This window comes from Mizuhopecten yessoensis, unplaced genomic scaffold (assembly GCF_002113885.1).
Source record: "Mizuhopecten yessoensis strain PY_sf001 unplaced genomic scaffold, ASM211388v2 scaffold715561, whole genome shotgun sequence".
Classification (NCBI taxonomy): domain Eukaryota; kingdom Metazoa; phylum Mollusca; class Bivalvia; order Pectinida; family Pectinidae; genus Mizuhopecten; species Mizuhopecten yessoensis.
Genome location: NW_018479678.1, coordinates 10249 through 12410, shown reverse-complemented (window position 1 = coordinate 12410; position 2162 = coordinate 10249). Strand labels below are relative to the sequence as shown.

Sequence of the window (2162 nt, the reverse complement as noted above, 5' to 3'; positions counted from 1 at the left end):
CTTGAAACTCGAACTTGTTGAAGATATTTTAATTCTTTACATGTGTGTAAAGTTTGATTAAAATCCATGAAAGAATGAAGGCTCTAGAGTGCTGACAAACCTCTTCGGACAGACGGACAGACAGACGGACGGACGGACGGACGGACGGACGGACGGACAGACAGACGGAGGGGAAAACTATAGTCCCCCCGGTTTCACCGGTAGGGGACTAATAACACATGATCTGACTGAACTGTACACCACTGAAGAAAATTAGGACAATAACACATGATCTGACTGAACTGTACACCACTGAAGAAAATTAGGACAATAACACATGTTCTGACTGAACTCTACACTACCGAAGAAAATTAGGACAATAACACATGTTCTGACTGAACTGTACACTAACGAAGAAAATTAGGACAATAACACATGATCTGACTGAACTGTACACCACTGAAGAAACTTAGGACAATAACACATGTTCTGACTGAACTGTACACCACTGAAGAAAATTAGGACAATAACACATGTTCTGACTGAACTGTACACCACTGAAGAAACTTGCACCGAAACTTTAACAGAGAAATTACGAGAGAAAATTTAAGTCCCAAACACGTCCCAAATTTCCAAAAATGAAATTATTTTCCCAAATTAAATCCATATTGTCCTTCTTAGACCCAATTTGAAAATCCATGGCAAAAATTAGGACAATAACACATGATCTGACTGAACTGTACACCACTGAAGAAACTTGCACCTAAACTTGACGGACGCAGACGCTATACCTTTACACCCCTGTCGAATTTCGACGGGCATATAATAATAAGTGTTGTACTGTAAATGGTTTGTGACATACTATGCATTGGGGCTGGTCTTGGCTTTTCAGTAAATACGAACAGTTTATGTATGAATGAACAATCTGGTGACAATGGGCAAGGACAACCTCATCTCGGCAGTTTTCTCTATAGCTTGGATATCATTCACCGATTTTAGGTTTTACAGTGTAATTTGTTGTCTGCAAAATGACATTAAAACAGTTTAGTGAAAGATAGATAGTACAGAAAATATTTAATTTCACATGTCAGGAGGGTAAGTTTGAATAGTAAAAACTTCTTGAATTTCTCTATGACCTTTACCACTGACACATTGGTCATACCTCCGACAGTTGGTGACCTTGACCTTGAGAGAAGAGTGTTATACTATGACCTTTACCACTGACACATTGGTCATACCTCTGACAGTTTGTGACCTTGACCTGTAACCTACGGGTGTTACCTGTAGCTTGTGACCTTTGATAATGACCTGACAAATTGAAATGATCATTATTTTGACCTTGACCTCTGACATATTGGTGTCAGCTTGTGATCACAGACCTGTAATGGGGGTCGTTGTGGCTGCTGCAAGCTGGCCATGTTGCGCTGCTGTTGCTGTTGCTGTTGTTGTTGTTGTTGCTGCTGCTGTTGCTGTTGTAGTAACATTTGTTGCTGCATGAACTGTTGTCGGTGTTGTTGCTGTTGCTGCTGCTGCTGCATCTGGGCCTGTTGCTGGGGTGTCAGTATTCCTGTAACCATGGTAACAGTCTGTTACTTATATATCAAAATACTGACCACTTATTTAGCATTTGAACAGTGCTTACAAAAATGGCTAGCCCTGAAAGAGCAGAGAGGTGATAAAATGTCAATGTATATCAAACTTGATGATTTCAACCAGTAACTGAAGATTTTCATCACTTTTAGGCTTTTCAGTACATTTCACTTACATTAAAAACATGAATGGTGAGAAGTATAACCAATACCATTTGTTTGGTATATATAGGAAAGTTGGAACCATATGTTGAAAGTACATTATTGCTCGAGTTAGAATTTCCTGTTTTACACATCACAGCAGAATTAAGTTTTATTATGGTTGTCTAGTTGAACTTGACCTTGAACGTATCTGAGCTTGATAGAATGTATCTGAGCTTGATAGAACGTGTCGGCTTGATAGAATGTATCTGAGCTTGATAGAATGTATCTGAGCTTGATAGTCTTGTTTTGATAAAACCCTCAAAATCCAGATTAACTTAATATCATGTCAGTGACATAAATTATGTCCAGTCAGTAAACAATAACTTATATCATCAAAATCATATCCAGTCAGTAAACAATAACTTATATCATCAAAATCATATCCAGTCA

The 2162-nt window shown here is 38.4% G+C and overlaps 1 protein-coding gene across 1 annotated transcript in view; it reads right to left on the bottom strand.

Moving 5' to 3' along the window:
- The window catches only part of LOC110441132 (putative uncharacterized protein DDB_G0271606), a 17802-nt gene that overhangs the window by 6210 nt on the left and 9430 nt on the right, over positions 1-2162 (bottom strand). The window contains exon 2 of the mRNA XM_021484230.1: positions 1359-1546. Within this exon, the coding sequence (XP_021339905.1) occupies positions 1359-1546 (188 nt within the window). The remainder of the gene's footprint in view (positions 1-1358; positions 1547-2162) is intronic.